The sequence below is a fragment of the Vulpes vulpes genome, chromosome X (assembly GCF_048418805.1).
Source record: "Vulpes vulpes isolate BD-2025 chromosome X, VulVul3, whole genome shotgun sequence".
Lineage (NCBI taxonomy): Eukaryota > Metazoa > Chordata > Mammalia > Carnivora > Canidae > Vulpes > Vulpes vulpes.
Window position 1 is genome coordinate 58,604,249 of NC_132796.1, and position 17,745 is coordinate 58,621,993.

At 36.4% G+C, this 17,745-nt stretch overlaps 1 protein-coding gene across 3 annotated transcripts in view; it reads right to left on the minus strand.

Annotated features, from left to right (window-relative positions):
- BRWD3 (bromodomain and WD repeat domain containing 3) overlaps positions 1-17,745 on the minus strand; it is a 193,504-nt gene that overhangs the window by 44,573 nt on the left and 131,186 nt on the right. For all 3 annotated transcript variants that reach the window (XM_025988640.2, XM_072744418.1, XM_072744419.1), the window contains 4 exons: positions 17,060-17,209; positions 10,459-10,535; positions 9,703-9,871; positions 8,524-8,637 (listed from right to left, as the gene is read on the minus strand). In XM_025988640.2, coding sequence (XP_025844425.1) covers positions 8,524-8,637; positions 9,703-9,871; positions 10,459-10,535; positions 17,060-17,209 — 510 coding nt within the window. The remainder of the gene's footprint in view (positions 1-8,523; positions 8,638-9,702; positions 9,872-10,458; positions 10,536-17,059; positions 17,210-17,745) is intronic.

Here is a 17,745-nt window from a genome sequence, read left to right on the forward strand (position 1 = left end):
GAAAACACAACAGTCCAAAATGTTTGGGATGTAGCAAAAGCAGTCCGATGATCAAAGTATATACGCTATATGGGCTTACCTCAAAAAAGCAAGAAAAATCTCAAAGAAACAACCTAACCTTCCACCTAAAGGATCAAGAAAAACTGAAGTTTAAAGCCAGAAGAAGGAAGGCAATAAGAAAGATTACAGAAAAAGCAAATGATAAAGAAATTAAAAATGGGGATCCCTGGGGCAGCCTGGGTGGCTCAGTGGTTTAGCACCACCTTCAGCCCAGGGCCTGATCCTGGAGACTCCGGATCCAGTCCCAGGTTGGGCTCCCTGCATGGAGCCTGCTTCTCCCTCTGCCTGTGTCCCTGCCTCTCTCTCTGTGTCTCTCATGAAAAAAATAAATAAAATCTTTAAAAAAAAAAGAAACTAAAAAAAATTACAAGATTAAAGAAACCAGGAGCAGTTTCTTTGAAAAAAATTAACAAAATTTATTTATTTTTTTTAAATTTTTTTTATTATTTATTTATGATAGTCATACAGAGAGAGAGAGAGGCAGAGACACAGGCAGAGGGAGAAGCAGGCTCCATGCACTGGGAGCCCGACGTGGGATTCGATCCCGGGTCTCCAGGATCGCGCCCTGGGCCAAAGGCAGGCGCCAAACCGCTGCGCCACCCAGGGATCCCAAAATTAACAAAATTTATAAAACTCTATACAGAGTTAACAAAAACAAAAGAGAAAGGATCCAAATAAATAAAATCACAAATGAGAGCAGAGAAATAACAACACCACAGAGATGTAAACATTATAAGAGAACACTATGAAAAACGATATGCCAATAAACTGGACAACCTAGAAGAAAGGGATAAATTCCTAGAAACATATAACCTACCAAAACTGAAACAGGAAGAAATAGAAGACTTCAACACAAAAATAACCAGCAAAGAAATGAATCATTTGTGAAAAATCTCCCAACATACAAAAGTCTAGGACCAGAAGGCTTCACAGATGAATTCTACCATTTAAGGAAGAGTAAATACGTATATTTCCTCAAATATTCCAAAGAGTAGAAAAGGAAGGAAAACATCAAAATTCATTCTATGAGGCCTGCATTATCCTGATACCAAAACCAGATAAAGACACCAGTAAAAAGAAATGCAGTCCAATATCCCCGATAAACATAGATGCAAATATACTCATTAAAATACTTCCAACAAAACATTAAAAAATAATTCACGAATATCAAGTAGGATTTATTCCTGGGTTTCAAAGGTGGTTCAATATTTGCAAATCACGTAATTAATCTTATTAATGTGAGAGAAAGGATAAAAAACATATAATTTCATTTTTGTCTGTTTCAAGCTGTCATTTAAATTCTAGTTAGTTAGCTTATAGTGTAATATTGGTTTGATGAGTAGAATTTAGTGATTCATCACTTACATGTAATACCCAGTGTGCTCACAAGAAGTGCCCTCCTTAATACCCATAACCCATTTAGCTCATCCGCTCTCCACTTCTCCTCTAGTAACCCAGTTTGTTCTCTATATTTAACAGTCTCTTATGGTTTGCTTCCCCCTCTTTTTTTGTCCTTTCCCTATGTTCATCTGTTTTGTTTCTTAAATTCCACATGAGTGAAATCATATGGTATTTGTATTTATATGATTGATTTATTTTGCTGAGCATAAATACTCTAGCTCCATCCACATTGTTGCAAATGGTCAGATATCATTCCCTTTGATGGCTGGGTAATGCTACATTGTATATATATGCCACTTCTTTATCCATTCATCTATCAAAGGCCATTTGGTTTCATTCCATGATTAGGCTATTGTTGATAAATGAAACATCGGAGTGCAGGTGCTCCTTTGAATAAGTAATTCTGTATCTTTTGGATAAATACCTAGTACTGAATTGCTGGGTCTTAGGGTAGTTCTATTTTTAACTTGTTGAGGAACCCCCAAACTGTTATCCAGAGTGGCTATACCAATTTGCATACCCATCAACACTGCAGTATTCCTCTTTCTCCACATCTTCTCCAACATCTGTTGGAGTTGTGTTGTTAATTTTAGCCATTGTGACAGGTGAGAGGTAGTATCTCATCATGGTTTTGATTTATACTTCACTGATCATGACATCTTGAATATTTTATCATGTGCATGGATGTTAGACATCTGAAGATTCTCTTTGGAAAAATGTCTATTCATGTCTTCTGCCCATTTCTAAACAGGATTATTTGTTTTTTGGGTGTGGAGTTTTATTAGTTCTTTATATATTATGGATACTAACCCTTTATCAGATATGTCATTTGCAAATATCTTCTCCCATTCCAAAGGCTGCCTTTTAGTTTTGTTGTTTCCTTTGCTGTACAGAAGCCTTTTATCTTTATGAAGCCCCAATAGTTCATTTTTTGCTTTACTTTCCCTTGCCTCCTGAAACATGTCTAGTTAAGAAGTTGCTATAGCCAATGTCAAAATGGTTTCTCCATGGATCTCCACTATGGTTTTGATGGATTCCTGTCAGACATTTAGGTCTTTCATCCATTTTGAATTTAGCTTCTTATATGGTTCACAAAAGTGTACCAGTTTCATACTTTTGAATGTTGCTGTCCAGTTTTTCCAACACCATGAGTTGAAGAGACTGTCTTTTTTCCATTGGATATTCTTTCCTACTTTGTCGAAGATTAGTTGACTATCTAGTTACGGGTGCATTTCTTGGTTCTCTACTATATTCCATTGATGTGTCTGTTTTTCTGCCAGTCACATACTGTCTTTTTTTTAATAAATTTATTTTTTATTGGTGTTCAATTTACCAACTGTTTTGATTGCTACAGCTTTGTAATAGAGCTTGAAGTCTGGAACTGTGATGCCTCCAGCTTTGCTTTTCTTTTTCAAGACTGCTTTGGCTATTCAGGGTCTTTGTGTTTCACACAAGTTTTAGGATACTTTGTTCTAGCTCAGTTAAAAATGCTGGTGGAATTTTGATAGGGATTGCATTAAATGTGCAGAATGCTTAGGGTAGTACAGACATTTTAACAATATGTTTTTCCAATCCCATGAACATAGAACATTTTTCAATTTCTTTGTGTCCTCTTCAATTTGTTTCATAATTATTCTAGTTTCCAGAGTACAGATCTTTTACCTTTGTGGATAGGTTGTTTATTCATAGGTCTCTTGGCTTTTGGTACAACTGGAAATGGGATGGATTCCTTGATTTATTTTTGTTGCTTCATTTCTGATGTATATAAATGCAAAATATTTTTGTACACTGATTTTGTATTCTTCAAGTTTACTGATTTTGTGTATCAGTTCTAGGAACTTCTTGGTGGGGTCCCTTGGGATTTCTACAGGGCATCAGGATATTTGCAAAGAGTAAAACTTAATTCTTCCTCACTGAGTTGGATGCTTTTTATTACTTTTTCTTTCCTGTGGATAGGACTTTCAGGTATGTTAAATTACAGTGGTGAAAATGAACATCCCTGTCTTCTTCTTGATGTAGAGGAAACGCTCTGTTTCTCCCCAATGAAGATGATATTAGCTATGGGTCTTTCATATACGGACTTTATTATGTGGAGGTATGTTCCCTCTATCCCTACTTTGTTGAGGTCATTTTATTCCCAAGAATGAATGCTGTACTTTGTCATATGATTTTTTGCATCTATTGAGAAAATGAAATGGTTCTTGATCTTTCTTTTATTAATGTGGTGTTATCATGTTGATATATTTGCAAATACTGAATTACCCTTGTAACCCAGGAATAAATCCCACGACTGGTGAATCATTCTTTTAAGTACTGTTAGATTCAATTTGCTAGGACCTTCTTTAGAATTTTTGCATCCATATGCATCAGGGATACAAGCTTATAATTCTCACTTTTTAATGGGGTCTTTTTATTTTTTTATTTTTTATTTTTGAGAGAGAGAGAGAGAGAGAGAGAGAGAGAGAGAGAGAGAGAGAGAGAGAATGAACAGTGGAAGGAGCAGAGGAAGAGGGATAAGCACACTCCATATTGAGTGTGGAGCCCAACATAGAAATCAATTCCATGGCCCTGAAATCATGATCTCAACCAAAATGAAGAGTTGTTGCTTAACTGACTTAGCTGCCCAGGTACCCCTGTACTGGGATTGTTGTCTGATTTTGGTATCAAGGTAAGCCTGGTCTCATAGAATGACTCTGAAAATTTTCCTTCCATTTTTTCCAAGAGTTTGGTGAGTATAGGTATTAACTCTTTTTTAAATGTTCGGTAGACTTCCTCTGTGAAGCCATCTGGCCCTGGACTTTTGTTTGTTGGGAGATTTGTAACTACTGATTTAACTTTTTGGTGATTTTTCATATCTTCAAGTTTTCTATTTCTTCTTGTTTCAATTTTGGTAGTTTATGCATTTCTAGGAATTTATCCATTTCTTCCATATTGCCCAACTTCTGGCATAATTTTTCATAACATTTTCATAAGTTTTTATATTTCTGTGGTGTTAGTTGTGATTTCCCCTCTTTCATTCATGATTTTATTTATTTGGGTCCTTTATCTCTCTCTCTCTTCTCTATCTTTCTTTTTTTTTCTAATAAATCTAGCTAGAGGTTTTTCAATTTCTTTCTTCTTTAAAGATTTTGTTTATTTATTCATGAGAGACACAGAGAAAGAGAGAGAGAGAGGCAGAGACACAGGCAGAGGGAGAAGCAGGCTCCACGCAGGGAACCTAACGTGGGACTCGATCCCGGGTCTCCAGGATCCCGCCCTGGGCTGAAGGCGGTGCTAAACCACTGGGCCACCGGGGCTGCCCAGGTTTTTTAATTTCATTAATTCTTTTGAAGAATCAGTTCCTAGTTTCACTGATTTGTTTTATTGGTTTTGTTTCTTCTTTTTTAAAGATTTTATTTATTTATTTATTTATTCATGAGAGACACACACAGAGAGAGAGAGAGAGGCAGGCAGAGACACAGGCAGAGGGAGAATCAGGCTCCATGCTGGGAGCCCAACGTGGGACTCGGTCCTGGGCCGAAGGCAGCGCTAAACCGCTGAGCCACCCGGGCCCTTTTTCTTTGTTCTATATCTTTTATTTCTGCTCTAATCTTTATTATTTCTCTTCTTCTGCCGGCTTTAGGCTTTATTTGCTGTACCACTTCTAGGTCCTTTAAATGTAAGGTTAGGTTGTGTATTTGAGACTTTTCTTGCTTCTTGAAGTAGGCTTGTTTTGTATATACTTCCCTCTTGTGACTGCTTTTGCTTCATGCCAAAAGTTTGGGATTATTGTGTTTTCATCTTCATTTGTTTCCATGTATTTATTTCTTCTTTAATTTCATGGTTAACCAAATTCATTTTTTTAGTACGATGTTCTTTTATACCCATGTATGTGTGGTCTGTCCAAATTTCTTCTTTTGGCTGACTTCATGTTTCATAGGATCATGGTCAGAAACTATGCATGGTACGAACTCAGTCCTTTTGTGTTTGTTGAGGCCTGATTTGTAACCCCATATGTGATCTATCCCAGAGAACATTCCATGTGCTTTCAAAAAGAATGTGTATTCTGGTGCTTTAGGATGAAATGTCCTGAATATATCTGTATATCTATCTCATTCAGTCTATCATTCAAAGCCATTGTTTCCCTGTTGATTTTCTGCTTAGGTTATCTGTTCATTGCCATAAATGGGGTGTTAAAGTCTCATAATACATTTGTATTATTATCACTGAGTTTTTATGTTTGTTCTTAAACCATTTATATACTTGGGTGCTACCAAGTTGGCAGCATAAATATTCAAATGTATATTAGGGCTTTTTGTTGGATAGATCACTTTATTATGATATAGTGCCCTTCTTCATCTCTTGTTATATTATCTTTGGTTTAAAATCTTGTTTGTTTGATATATGTATGGTTATTCCAGAATTTTTGACATCTATAAGCATGATAGATGGCTCTCCATCCCTTCACTTTTAGTCTGTATGTGTCTTTAGGTCTAAAGTGAGCCTATTGTAGGCAGCACATAGATGGGTCTTATGTTTTGATTCATTCAGATACATTGTGTCTTTTAACTGAAGCAGTTAGTTCATTTACATTCAGAGTGATTATTAATAGCTATAAATTTAGTGTCATTCTGTTACCTATGTTACCTTGTTGTTTCTGGAGATTTCCTCTGTTTCTGTCTAGTCTTTCTTGCCTTTGGATTTACTTTCCCACTCAAAGTGTTTTTCCTATTTCTTCAGCTACTGTAGTGGTCACAAACTCCTTTAGTTTTTGTTTGTTTGGGAAACTCTTTACGTCTCCTTTTATTCTGAATGAAGGCCTTATTGGATCAGGTATTATGGCTGAATGGGGAAAATATGAAAATATATCATGGTACTCTCTTCTGGACTGCCATGATTCCATTGACAAGTCTTCTGGTAACATGATTTGTCTTCCCTTGTAAATTAGGAAATTCTTTTCCTTTGCTGATCTCAGGATGTCTTCCTTATCTCTGTATTTTGCATATTTTACTACGATATGTCTTCATGTTGGTCTGCTTTTGTTGATTTTGGTGGGAATTCTGTCTCCTAGATTTCAATCTTTGTTTCCTTCCCCAGATTAAGGAAGTGTTCAGCTATAATTTGCTCAAATAAACCTGCCACCTTTTCCCTCCCTTCTGCTGGGACCCCTATAATATGATTGTTATTATGCTTTATGGAGTCACTGAGTTCCCGAAGTCTACATTCATGATCCAATATTTTCCTTTCATTGTTATTTTCAGCTTCATTATTTTCTATTATTTTATTTTCTATATCACTTATTTGTTCTTCTCCCATCCTCGTCATTACATCCAATCTGTTTCACATCTCAGTTATAGCATTTTTTTATTTCAGCCTGACTAGTTTTAGCTCTTTTATCTCTGCAGTAATAGACTCCCCATTATCTTCTATGGTTTTCTTAAGACCTCAAACTATAAAAATCCTACAAGAGAACAGAGGCACTAATTTCTTTGATATTGGGTATAGTAACTTCTTTCTACATATGTCTTCTGAGTCAAGGGAAACATGCAAAGATAAACTGTTGGGACCACATCAGAATGAAATCTTTCTGTGAGCAAAGGAAACAATCAACAAAACTAAAAGGCAACCAATGGAATGAGAAAAGATATTTGCAAATAACCTATCTGATAAAGGGTTAATATCCAAAATATATGAAGTTATAAAACTCAACACCCAAAAATCAAATAATTCAATTCATAAATGGGCACAAGACATGAATAGATACTTTTCGAAAGAATATACACAGATCTTCAATACACATGTGAAAAGATACTCAACATCACTAATCATCGGGGAAGTGCTAATCAAAATTTTATAATATTAAAAGGTAATTGCAAAGTAATTTTTCATTTATAAGACTGCTTGATCACTATGTCTAGTATAAAATATTTATAGCAGGCAAATATAGAAACATTTGGTGAAATTTTTATTGGTCCCATGACTTTTAGATCCATTTGCAAAGTATTGCCTCTTCTTTTGTTATAAAGACAATATCATATTCCTATTATTAGTCTTGAAAACTGTAAGCATTTAATCACTCAGAAATGAATGATTATTCAGTATATCAGAGAGTATGCAAGCCAATTTTAGTTAAATATTACAATGTTACTATAATTTTCATAAGGAAATGAAAATTTTCTCACGAGATAGAATTTAAATCTATTTTTAACTGACCAGTGATAAATATGGCAATGTTATTCAATCATAGGCTCAGTAGGAAGTACCTGCCCATAAAATGACATTCTTCTAATCACTGAAAGGGGCAATTGTCCTCTAATGTATTTTCTATCAGGTCGACCATGGGCTTTTTAAAAAGAATATTAGGACTTGAATTAGGATCACAATAACACTTAATTTTACTAAGTAGCAATTAAGCTAAAAATAAAGACAATTATTTTCATGACTTCATAAGCCAACCAATTTATTTCAATATTCTCTGAGCATCTAAGATATTGAAGAATCTGTGCTAAGTACTACAAATGAAACCACTTAAAAGCATAAAGTTGAACAGAAATCAAAATGGCTATAGTAATGTATCTAGATTTTAAAGTAACCTTCTACCTCTTCTCTGCAAACCTTTCCTCCTCCTTTCTTAGCCTTTTGTTTCAGGAACTTGTTACCACTCTAAAGACATGACAAAAGTAGTGGTAGGAAGTAGACAATTCCTATCAAAACCACCTCAATTCTGTATTTCCCTATAACAACCCCTAACCCCTTCATCCAGGAGACTTGCAATTTTTGAAGACCATACCCTGTTGTAACCTCCTTTGCCTGGGAAGGCAATAAAGGTATTGTTCCTCTTTAACCAAACTCTGTCTTTGCATTATATGTTGTATCTGAAGCATGGAGGTAGGTTTTTGACAAAACAAACAACAAAAAATTAGTAAGATTCTGTCACTGTCCACAAGAATACATAATGGAGGAGTGCAGTTAAGACAATGTACATATAACTATAATAGAATTGAGAATATAAATGCCCTAAGACTGATTAAAATGAGTGCTCTTGAGGTTCCAAGAGAAAAAGTTATAATAGGTAACAATTACCTCATCTCCCATCTGTGGGACAAATGGGGAACGTCGTGGTATGGTATCCAAAATCCACTGAGGGGCAAACCATTCTTCACTGGGTTCACCTGCCATAGAAATCAGTCCTCCTTTCTAAAATATAGTTCACAAATATACAAGCCATAAATATATGACAGTAGTATGAAAAATAACAGAGAATGTTAAAAAAATCAGGTTATAATAAAACCTAAAATATACAAATTTAAAAAATTTTCATTTATCAATTATATACAATTTTAAAACAAAAAGATAATCTAGTGAGTTCTTTAATATGTTGCTTAATTTTGGCTGACAGATAATAATATGACATTATATACTATGTAAGAACCACATAGTTTCACATCCCTAGAATACGATGTGAATTTGAGTATAAGTAACACAGGATCTTTTTAACAGTAAAATTGTAACAATCAAGAAGACAATTCTATCTACTAAAGCAACAGGACACAGAATATGTACAAAATAATTTTTTAAATGAATATTCAAATAACTATGTGTATTAAGTCTTTACCTAGTACAAATGAAATTATAGTGAGGAAGAGAAACCATCATTGGGATGAAATAAAATATATAAAGAAATGGAAGTAGTCCTATGTGATTTATTATACTCTTCCATTTTATAAGTCAAAAATGTATAGAGGGACACCTGGGTGGCTTGTCAGTTAAGTGTCCAACTCTTGATTTTAGTTCAGGTCATAATCAGTGAGATTGAGCCCCATGTGGTCAGGCTCCATGCTTAGTGGCAAATCTGCTTGGGATTCTCTCTCTTCCTCTCTCTCTGCCCCTTCCCCGACTAGTGCTCTCTCTCTCTCTCAAATAAATAAATAAATGAATCTTTAAAAGAAATTTATGAACAGAAATATGACAAGAGTAACACTTTTATATTACAGTACCTTATTATGTAAAACTCTACTATATTTTGAGAAGTGATTACCAATCTTTTAATTTAATAATGACTAAAATAAGAATGAAGATATTCTGGCTTCTACTTTTGATAATAGAAAAAAATGAAATTCTTTTTATTTTAAAGTAATTTTAAACAATTTTACTTAGTTTCCCAGATGGAATGTTATTTTTAGAGAAAAGTCAACTGTTACTATTATTCAAGTGTCAAAGTCAAAAACAAAAACAACAAAAACAACTTGTAAATTTATAAACCTTCTTTCTAGTTTGTTTAGGTTTCTTTTGCCTTTCTTCTAGTGACTTCAAATTCTCCTCCTCAGAGCTGCTGCATATCTTCCGTGTTGCCTGTCTGGTCTGTCTTTTTGGAGGCTGCAAATTTATTCCAGCATCTGCTGTCCAATCAGAATATTCACTTGATGAATCACTATAAAAATATCAAAATTATGAATATGTAAGTTTAGAAAAGGAATAGTTTTGCATCCTAATTGAAAGATGATCATTTTGTAATAAAATAGCATTATAAATAATATGCTTGATTTAATTCTAACTGAACAGAAAACTATCAATATAGATTTTTGATCATTATTTAAGTTATTTCAGTGAAATGCTTCTTGGATAAAGTATAGTGGTTCATTTCCCAGAACAGAATTTAAAATTCAAACTTCCTGTCTAAGTCACAAAAGCTTCCTTTAATAAAGATGCCCCTAATCCCGGGAAATGGTTAAATATGGCTGTTTTAAAACTCAACTAAATATAGCCTGCTAAGATGCAGAATTTTGAATTTACAAAGCAACTTATTTTAGAAATGAGGAAACTAATGTGTAGTGACATGCCCAAAAAGATATTGGCAGAACCAGGATAAAACAAGTCTCTGGATTTCCAACCAAGCAGCCTTTCTATTATAAAATACTATTTTAACTCTGGTTTTACCAGAGTCTTACAAGAACACAATTTCACATTAAATTTAAAATGCTCAAATAATTTTGACCAAATCAAAACCATTAAAACTACCTGGAAGAACTTTCACTTTGCCATTCAATAACAGGATCCTCTACAGAAGCATCACTTGTGCCAACTGTTTCATCTTCCTGCAACAAGGAGCCAGCAATTGAGATACATGGTTATTAATCAGCATATTATTAATAAGCACACACTACCTGTTTTATAACACTTTTTGTATTTCCTCTAACCAACAATCCAGTTAAATACACATAATCTGGGGCACCTGGATGTCTCAGTCAGTTGAGCATGTGACTCTTGGTTTCAGCTCAGATTGTGACCTCATGAATGTGGGATTGAGCCACATGATGGGCATGTGATCAGTGGGGAGTCTGCTTGATATTCTCTCTCTCCTCTCCTTCTCCCTCTGCCCCTTCACTCACTCATGCTCTCTCTCTCTCTCTCAAATAAGTAAGTAAATTTTAAAATAAATAAATATATCTGTAACTCACAACTAAGCCTACCAGGTATTAAAAACTTTCTAACAAAAAAAAAATAAATAAAAAATAAAAACTTTCTAACATCTACTATCTTACTGATATGGGACATCGTTTATTATTTCAAAGACTGAACAGACTCCTTAAGATTCTCAAATATAACCCTCTTAAATATTAAAATCATTGTTTAAAAAATATCTATATGCCTCTGCCAAGTTAATATAACTATTCTCCATAAAACTTAATAAACTTTTTATTATGTGAAATATCAAACATACCAAAATAGAGGGAATAAATTACCCTTGTGTACACAATCTCCAGTTTAGACAATAACTCGCTGCCTGTCTTGTTTTATCTGTACCATGACCAAATGACTCATACCCAAGTAATTATTTGAAAGTAAATCCTTACAAAAAAACCCATTTTAACTATGAACATTTAGTAAGATTAGGATTCTTTATTAAAACAAAACCACACCACTATTATCACATTAGAGAGGTAACAACATTCCTCAATATCTGACCATTCTTTTTAGTTCAAGATTTTCATAGGTGGGGGAGAGAAGGAAGGGCATCATCGATAAGAATTAAACAACTGTGAAAGCTGAAAAAATGATAGGAATGCCATATATTGCCAATGATTGATTAAACCGACATTATCCACTTAACAACTAAAGAGACAAAAGGACAGGACTGCAGAAGAAAGGAAGAAAAGAATTGGTATACTCTATTCTTTTTTTTTGTTTTTATTTAATGTAATGTTTGTTTATTTCTGATGTCCAAAGTTCACTACAAGTTTCATTTTTTTTATAAATTTATTTTCTATTGGTGTTCAATTTGACAACATAGAGAATAACACCCAGTGCTCATCCCATCAAGTGCCCACCTCAGTGCCTGTCACCCAGTCACCCTCACCCCCCGCCCACCTCCCCTTCCACCACCCCTAGTTCATTTCCCAAGGTTAGGAGTCTTTCATGTTCTGTCTCCCTTTCTGATATTTACCACTCATTTTTTCGCCTTTCCCCTTTATTCCCTTTCACAATTTTTTATATTCCCCAAATGAATGAGACCATATAATGTTTGTTCTTCTCTATTCTAATACTCTATTCTTTACCATGAAAAAAGTAGGACTGAAAGAAGCCATCACTTAGTAATTTCCAAGACTGATAAAGTCAACAATAAAGGAAAATCTATGTATTCAGCTGATTACACAGTCAACCAGGTCTGGGACTGTAAACTATCACTGTTTATATTCTACTTTTTATTTCTGGGCAAATTACCTCTCACTCTTTTCTCACTGTCCAAAAATCAAAGTTTTTTTTTTTAAGGAATTTATTTATTCATGAGAGACACAGAGAGGCAGAGAGAGAGGCAGGCTCTATGCAGGGAGCCCGATGTGGGACTTAATCTGAGGACTCCCAGATCACACCCTGAGCCAAAGGCAGGCGCTTAACCACTGAGCTACCCAGGTGTCCCTGAAAGTCAAACTTTACTGGCATATTTTATGCTCTCAAAAAAAATATCTTATTGGGAGCGGAGCAAGATGGCAGAAGAGTAGGATCCCCAAGTCACCTGGCCCCACCAACTTGCCTAGATAACTTTCAAATCACCCTGAAAACCTAAGAATTCGGCCTGAGATTTAAAGATAGAACAGATGGAATGCTACAGTGAGAAGAGTTCGCACTTCTATCAAGGTAGGAAGACAGAAAAAAATAACTAAAAAGCATCCAGTGGGGGAGGGGTCCCCCTGAGGAGCCAGGCTAAGGCCAGGTGTGCCTCCAGGACAGGAAAGCCCAGTTCCGGAGAAGCAGGAGCTTTACCAATCTTCCCAGATGGAAAGGCACTTGCAGGGAGCTAGTTCAAGATCCCAGGAGGGCCAGTGGAGCTCCCAGGTTCCTGGGGACACTAACAGAGGAAATGAGACCAGGGGAGAGCACGCCACACACCATAGACTGAGCTCATCAAAGGGCTGGAGCATGGACGCAGCAGGGCCCAGGGAGCAGCCCAGGCAGCAGCTCAGGCGGCGGCTCCAAGCGGAGGGGTCTGCGGGCCCGGGAACATGATTCCAGCAGTGCAGGCCCCAGAGCGCAACGTGCCAGGAGACACAGCCCAAGATCCAGCACTCCCCTTGGGACAAGCAGAGGCCAAGAGGGCACAGGAGAGTGAGGACAGTCCTGCCACCAGGTGGCCCCGAGCTGCACAGATCAGGGCCCCCTGTCACTGGAGCATCCAGGCCCCTGCAAATGGGAGACTGCGGTAGCTACTGCTGGAGCTGACTCCAGGGCTGGAGAGATGGCCACCACCACTGTTGTTATTCCTCTTGGTGTCACCTTGTGCCTGGGACTGAGCAGGACTGCTAGGAAACAGGGGCCTCATAATATAAACAGCTCCCAATGAACCATGCACCTGGCAGGGGTGGGACAGCAACCCCAGGTGCACACACCTGAGAATCAGCACAGCAGGCCCCTCCTGCAGAGACAACATGGAAGGACAGGGGAAGAGCTAGATCTTAACCAAGCAGCACTGGAAAGCTCCAGGGGAAGTCAAGGGACTTATAGTATACAGATTCAGAGGATACACCTCTTTGTTTCTTGTTTTCTGTTTGTTCCCCCACCCCCTTTCCCCCTTCTTTCCTACCTTTAAACAGTACAACTTGTGTTTAGCCACCCTGCACTGAGCAAAATGACTACAAGGAAGAACTCACGACAAAAGAAAGAATCAGAAACAGTACTCTCTCCCACAGAGTTACAGAATTTGGATTACAATTCAATGTCAGAAAGCCAATTCAGAAGCACTATTATAAAGCTACTGGTGGCTCTGGAAAAAGCATAAAGGTACCAACAGACTTCATGACTGCAGAATTTAGATCTAATCAGGCCGAAATTAAAAATCAATTAAATGAGACGCAATCCAAACTGGAGGTCCTAATGACAAGGGTTAATGAGGTAGAAGAATGAGTCAGTCTTGTCAGAAGACAAGTTGATGGCAAGAAAGGAGGCTGAGGAAAAAAGAAAAACACTATTAAAAGACCATGAGGAAACGTTCAGGAAAATAAATGACAGCCTCAGAAGGAAAAAATCTATGTTCAATTGGGATTCCAGAGGCCACCAAAAGAGACAGAGGACAAGAATGTGTATTTGAACAAATCATAGCTGAGAACTTTCCTAACCTGGGGAGGGAAACAGGCATTCAGATGCAGGAGACAGAGAGATCTCCCCACTAAAATAAATAAAAACTGTTCACCACCCTGACATTGAATAGTGAAACTTGCAAATTCCAAAGATAAAGAGAAGATCCTAAAAGCAGCAAGAGACAAGAGATCCCTAAACCTTATGGGGAGAAGTATTAGGTTAACAGTAGACCTCTCCACAGAGACCTGGCAGGCCAGAAAGGTCTGGCAGGATACATTCAGGGTCCTAAATGAGAAAAACATGCAACCAAGAATACTTCATCGGCAAGGCTCTCATTCAGAATAGTAGGAGAGATAAGGAGCTTCCAAGATAGGCAGGAACTGAAAGAACATGTGACTACCAAACCAGCTCTGCAAGGAATATTAAGAGGGACACTGTAAAAGAAAGGAAGTCCAAGGAAATAATCCAAAAAAACAGGGACTGAATAGTCATAATGATGACACTAAATTCATATCTTTCAATAGTAACTCTGAATGTGAACGGGCTTAATGACCCCATCAAAAGGCACAGGGTTTCAGACTGGGTAGAAAAGCAAGACCTATCTATTTGCTGCCTACAAGAGACTCATTTGAGACATAAGGACACCTACAGCCTGAAAATAAAAGGTTGCAGAGCCATTGCCATTCAAATGGTCCTCAAAAGAAAGCAGGGGTAGCCATCCTCATATCAGAAAAATTATACTTTATCCCAAAGATTATAGTAAGAGATAAAGAGGGATATGATATCATACTAAAAGGATCTATCCAACAAGAGGACTTAACAATCATGAATATTTATGCCCCTAATGTGGGAGCTTCCAGTAGGTAAATCAATTAATAACCAAAGTTAAGATATACTTAGATAATAATACACTTATACTGGGAGACTTGAACACAGGGATCACTGTAATTGACAGATATTCTAAGTACAACATCTCCAAACAAAAAGGAGCATTAAATGATACACTGCACCAGAGGGATTTCAGATATTTACAGAACTTTCCATCCAAATGCAACTAAATACACATTCTTCTCAAGTGCACGTGGAACTTTCTCCAGCATAGACCACATACTGGGTCATAAATCAGGTCTCAACTGATACTAAAAGATTGGGATTGTTACCTGCATATTTTCAGACCATAATGCTTTGAAACTAGAATCAAATCACAAAAAGTTTGGAAAAAATTCAAACACGTGCATGTTAAAGAGCATCCTGCTAAAAGATGAAAGGGTCAACCCGGCAATTAGAGAAGAATTAAAAAGATTCATTGAAACTAATGAGAATGAAGATACAACCATTCAAAATCTTTGGGATACAGCAAAACCAGTCCTGAGGCAGAAATACATCGCAATACAAGCATCCATCCAAAAACTGGAAAGAACTCAAATACAAAAGCTAACCTTGCATCTAAAGGGGCTGGAGAAAAAACAGCAAATAGATCCTACACCCCGCAGAAGAAGAGAGTTAATAAAGATTCGAGCAAAACTCAATGAAATAGAGACCAGAAAAACTGTGGAACAGATCAACAAAACCAGGAGTTGGTTCTTTGAAAGAATTAATAAGAGAGATAAACCATTAGCCAGCCTTATTAAAAAGAAGAGAGAAAAGGCTCAAATTAATAAAATTACGAATGAAATAGGAGAGATCACCACCAATACCATGGAAATACAAACGGTTTTAAAAACTTATTATGAGCAGCTATACGCAATAAATTAGGCAATCTAGATGAAATGAATGCATTTCTGGAAAACCCTAAACTACCAAAACTGGAACAGGAAGAAATAGAAAACCTGAACAGGTCATTAACCAGGGAATTCGATAAAAAGTTTAAAGAAGAAAGAATACCTATTTTACTAAAGCTCTTCCGGAAAGATAGAAAGAGATGGAATACTTCCAAATTTGTTCTATGAGGCCAACATCACCTTAATTCCAAAACCAGACAAAGACCTCACAAAAAAAGGAAAATTATATATCAATATCCCTGATGAACACAGATTCAAAAATTCTCAACAAGATACTAGCCAATAGGATCCAACAGTACATCAAGAAGATTATTCACCATGAGCAAGCGGTATTTATCCCTGGGATGCAAGGCTGGTTAAGCACTCATAAAGCAATCAATGTGATAGATCATATCACCAAGAAAAAAAAATAAGAACCCTCTTACACTGTTGGTGGGAATGTGAACTGGTACAGCCAGTCTGGAAAACTGTGTGGAGGTGCCTCAAAGAATTAAAAATAGAACTGCCCTACGACCCAGCAATTGCACTGCTGGGGATTTACCCCAAAGATACAGATGCAGTGACATCCCGGGACAACTGCACCCCAATGTTTATAGCAGCAATGTCTACAATAGCCAAAATGTGGAAGGAGCCTTGGTGTTCATCACAAGATGAATGGATAAAGAAGATGTGGTCTATGTATACAATGGAGTATTACTCAGCCATTAGAACCAGCAAATATCCACCATTTGCTTTGACGAGGATGGCACTGGAGGGTATTATGCTGAGTGAGGTTAGTCAATCGGAGAAGGACAAACATTATATGGTCTCATTCATTTTGGAAATATAAAAATTAGTGAAAGGGAATAAAGGGGAAAGGAGAGAAAGTGAGTGAAAATATCAGTGAGGGTGACAAAACATGAGAGACACCTAACTCTTGGAAATGAACAAGGAGTAGTGGAAAGGGAGGTGGGCGGGTGGTTGGGGTGACTGGGTTACGGGCACTGAGGGGGCACTGAGTGTTATGCTATATGTTGGCAAATTGAACTCCAATAAAGAAAAAGCAAAAAAAATCTTAGGTATAAATCAGGGAATATATGTAAAGGAACTCAATGCAATGCTCAAATTTGCCTATTAAATGCCTTACTAAAGAGTAATCTTAAAAGAAAATTATTAGAACTAGTTTCTAATAATTAAAATTTAAAATGACTATTAAAAGTAAATCCAAGGTGATGACACTAACAGGGAAACCAAAAATTACACTGAGTAAAGAGCAGACATCTAACCTCTGAGGAGCTGTCTGAGTCTTCCTGTACACCTGAATTTTGACATGATGCTTGTGAATTATGCTCTATGTTGGACCGTGTTTGGTAAGTATGCTGACGCTTACGCTGTGTCCTTCTTAAAGACCGCCCACAGCTAGGCTGATAATCGTTCTGTAAAACATAAAGAAAACAGATTTAAAAAAATTGAAGGCCCAGTGATCAAACATAAACATATATAAAGCAAATCAACTGGGCAGGGGTAGGGTGGGGATAGATGTAACAATTAGGAATAAATCCCCAAAAAGAAAATACAAGATACATGTATATTTACGACACCTTCCATTAGTATTGAGTACTTTCCTATTTTGAAAATTTTGTGATCAAGTTAAAGAGTACCTAAATTTTGGGCTGTAAGAATGGACTGACTCAGAATTAACATATTCTATATTATTCATAGTTTGTTACAAGATGAAGCAAGATATCATATCATACCTATGTATATGTAATTCTTAATATGTACTTCTTTAGTTTTCTAAAATACTACATTTGATAAACCGATAAAAATATTTAATTTTTAACTAAAATTAATGTGAAAACTATGTTCTTCTAACCTTTACAAGTATAAAATGTTAATAATATACCTTTATGTAAAAGTTAAAACCGTAGTATGCTATTGGAGTAAACAAATTTAAAATTCTTATAAATAA